This window comes from Chinchilla lanigera, unplaced genomic scaffold, assembly GCF_000276665.1.
Source record: "Chinchilla lanigera isolate Chin_1 unplaced genomic scaffold, ChiLan1.0 scaffold00657, whole genome shotgun sequence".
Lineage (NCBI taxonomy): Eukaryota > Metazoa > Chordata > Mammalia > Rodentia > Chinchillidae > Chinchilla > Chinchilla lanigera.
In genome coordinates this window covers 6,686-9,166 of record NW_004956058.1, presented here as the reverse complement: position 1 = coordinate 9,166, position 2,481 = coordinate 6,686, and the positions used below count along the sequence as shown (strand labels likewise).

The 2,481-nt window shown below is 37.8% G+C and overlaps 1 protein-coding gene across 1 annotated transcript in view; it reads right to left on the bottom strand.

Moving 5' to 3' along the window:
- The window catches only part of LOC106147680 (3-alpha-hydroxysteroid sulfotransferase-like), a gene marked incomplete at its 5' end in the record, with an annotated part of 2,408 nt that extends 2,276 nt beyond the window's left edge, over positions 1 to 132 (bottom strand). Inside the window, 1 exon segment of the mRNA XM_013510220.1 lies at positions 1 to 132. Within this exon segment, the coding sequence (XP_013365674.1) occupies positions 1 to 132 (132 nt within the window).
- Positions 133 to 2,481: the final 2,349 nt, after the last annotated feature.

The following is a 2,481-nucleotide window of genomic DNA, read 5'->3' as shown; positions in this document are numbered from 1 at the left end:
CATGGAGAAATTGGACATCTTGTTTTCTTTCATGAATTGAAAGGAGCTATACTTGAGGACTAAATCTATTTCTTCTGGTTTTAACTTCTTTCCCAAGAATTCACACATCTTCTCGACAGTGACTCTTGTGTCCTAAAAGAAGCAAAACCCAGATGAAGGTTGAAGAGGAAAGACACGGAGGAGAGAAGAAAGAAAAGAGCTATTGAAGATATCGAAGGGGAAAGATAAAGAGTTAAAATGTATCAAAGGCAGAAAAGTGTAAGTCGGATCAAGAGGAGGAAGAGAGTGAGACAGGCAAAATGAGGTGGCCTGAAGTGTGTGCATAATGCAGAGATGAGAAGGACATCCCAGTGTGATTGGGTACAGTACTCCATACACACAGGACCCGGGACTCTCATGTCACTCTTAGAAACACAGATAGGCAACAGTAAGCCTAAGCAAACAGAGGCTCACTGAGAACTTGAGAAAGATTCATGCTTACCCCCAAAAGAATCTGTTTCCCATTAGTAATGTTTCAATAACGCAAACCATTTATGACATCCTATACTACATGATCTTAATAAATGCTCTTTACTCAGAGAGTAAAGAACAGGAGTCTTGGGAAAAGGGATGATTGTCTTTGTATTCTACTGCACAATCCCCAGTTAAGAACTAAGGAGACAAAACTGTGGCAATAAGTAAAGATGCGTTCCTCATGTGACTTCAGAGGAAGCTGTGGGAGTGTGCACCTTTGGGTACTAAGTTCAGGACCCAAAGCTTCTTGATAAAGACAGAACTGATGCTAAGACCCAGGGGGCTGTACTGAAGTAGTCCGAGGAAGGTGATGGTAGCTTTGTTTCTGTGCTGGAGGGTAAAGCCTGTATCGTGTTATTTTCTCTTCTCCAACTGTCTACTCAGACAGTTTTATTTTCATTTACACTTTTTTATTATTACTAATTTTACTGGTACATTTTAGATATACATAATGATCACATTCATTAGAAGTTTGTACCTGTATATGGTTTTTTGTTGATTCATTTTTTTCCCAAAACCCCTCTCCTCCCTTCAACCCCTACTCCCATCCTAATTTACAGAACTTTGCTTCCATTTCTTCATTCTATTCTTGTTTTCTTTTATCTTCCTTCCATTCTCTCTCCCTCTTCCCTGGTTCCCCTTACCATTTGAATATTTTCTTGTTGTCCCAGTACCTGTTACAGAGTTTGATCTTTATTTACCTTTTCACCTTCTCCCACTAGAGAAATGATGTGATATTTAAATATGTGTGTCCAAATTATCTCATTTAATACTCGTATTTTCCCTTCCTTCCTTTTCCCCTTTCCTTTCCTAGTTCCCTGGTTTCTTTTTTTCGAATAATTTCTTCTTACTTTAAAATATCTTTTATACAGTTTGCTCCTTATTTACACATTTGGTTCCTCACACCAGAGTAATGAAGTGATGTTTACACATGTGAATCCGATTTATTTCACTTAAGAGTATAGTCTCATGATGCATCCATTTACCTAGAAATGTCTCAAGTTTATCCCTCTTTATGGCTGAGTAGTGCTCCAGTGTATTGAAAGCTACATCTTTCTTAATTCCTTGGTTCATGGGCATTTTGGTTGTTTTCAAGATTCAGCTATTTTACAAGCTGTGCTGCTATAAATATGGGTGTGCCTATATTGCTGTGGTAGGATGTTTTTAATTCTCTCAGGAAGATACCCAGAAAGAGAATGGCTGGATCAAATGAATCTCTAATCCTAGTATTTTCAGAATGTGCTTCATTGATGTCCACAATGGTTGCACCAGTCTACACTCTCACCAACAATTGAGAACGTACATTTTCAGCATAGACCATCCACCATTTGTTATTGGTTGATGTATTGATAATAGCCATTTTTTCTGGGGTGAGATAGAATCCAGTATTGCCATAATTTGCATCTCTCACATGACCAGTGATGTTACACCATCCCTGCAGCCCTGGAATGAATCTTACTTGTTGAAGGTGTACAATCCTCTTCATGATTTACGGCATTCTGTTTTCCAGTATCTTATTGAGGATTTTTGCATCTGTGTTCATTGGAGAGATTGGCCTGTAGTTCTCTTTCTTGGTTGGATCTCTCCCTGGTTCTGGTATCAGGGTAATACTTGCCAATAGGAAGACTTTGGAAGTATTGCTTCCCTTTTGATTTCCTTGAAGAGTTTCATCACTAGTGGCATTAAATCTCCTAAATTCATGTAGAATTCAGCAGTAAATCTATCAGGACCTAGACTTTTATTCGTTGGTAAATTTTTAATTACATTTTCAATTTCACTGACATGTTCAGTTATTGAGAATTTTTATAACTTCTTGATTCAGTCCTGGCAATTTCTATGTATCTAGGAATCTTGTCAATTCTTCTGCTTTCCAACGACTTACAATATGCAGTACTGTTTACATTTCTTGAAAGTACTGATGGTATTCTGGATTTCCACAGGATTCATTGCAATTTCACCCTTTTCATT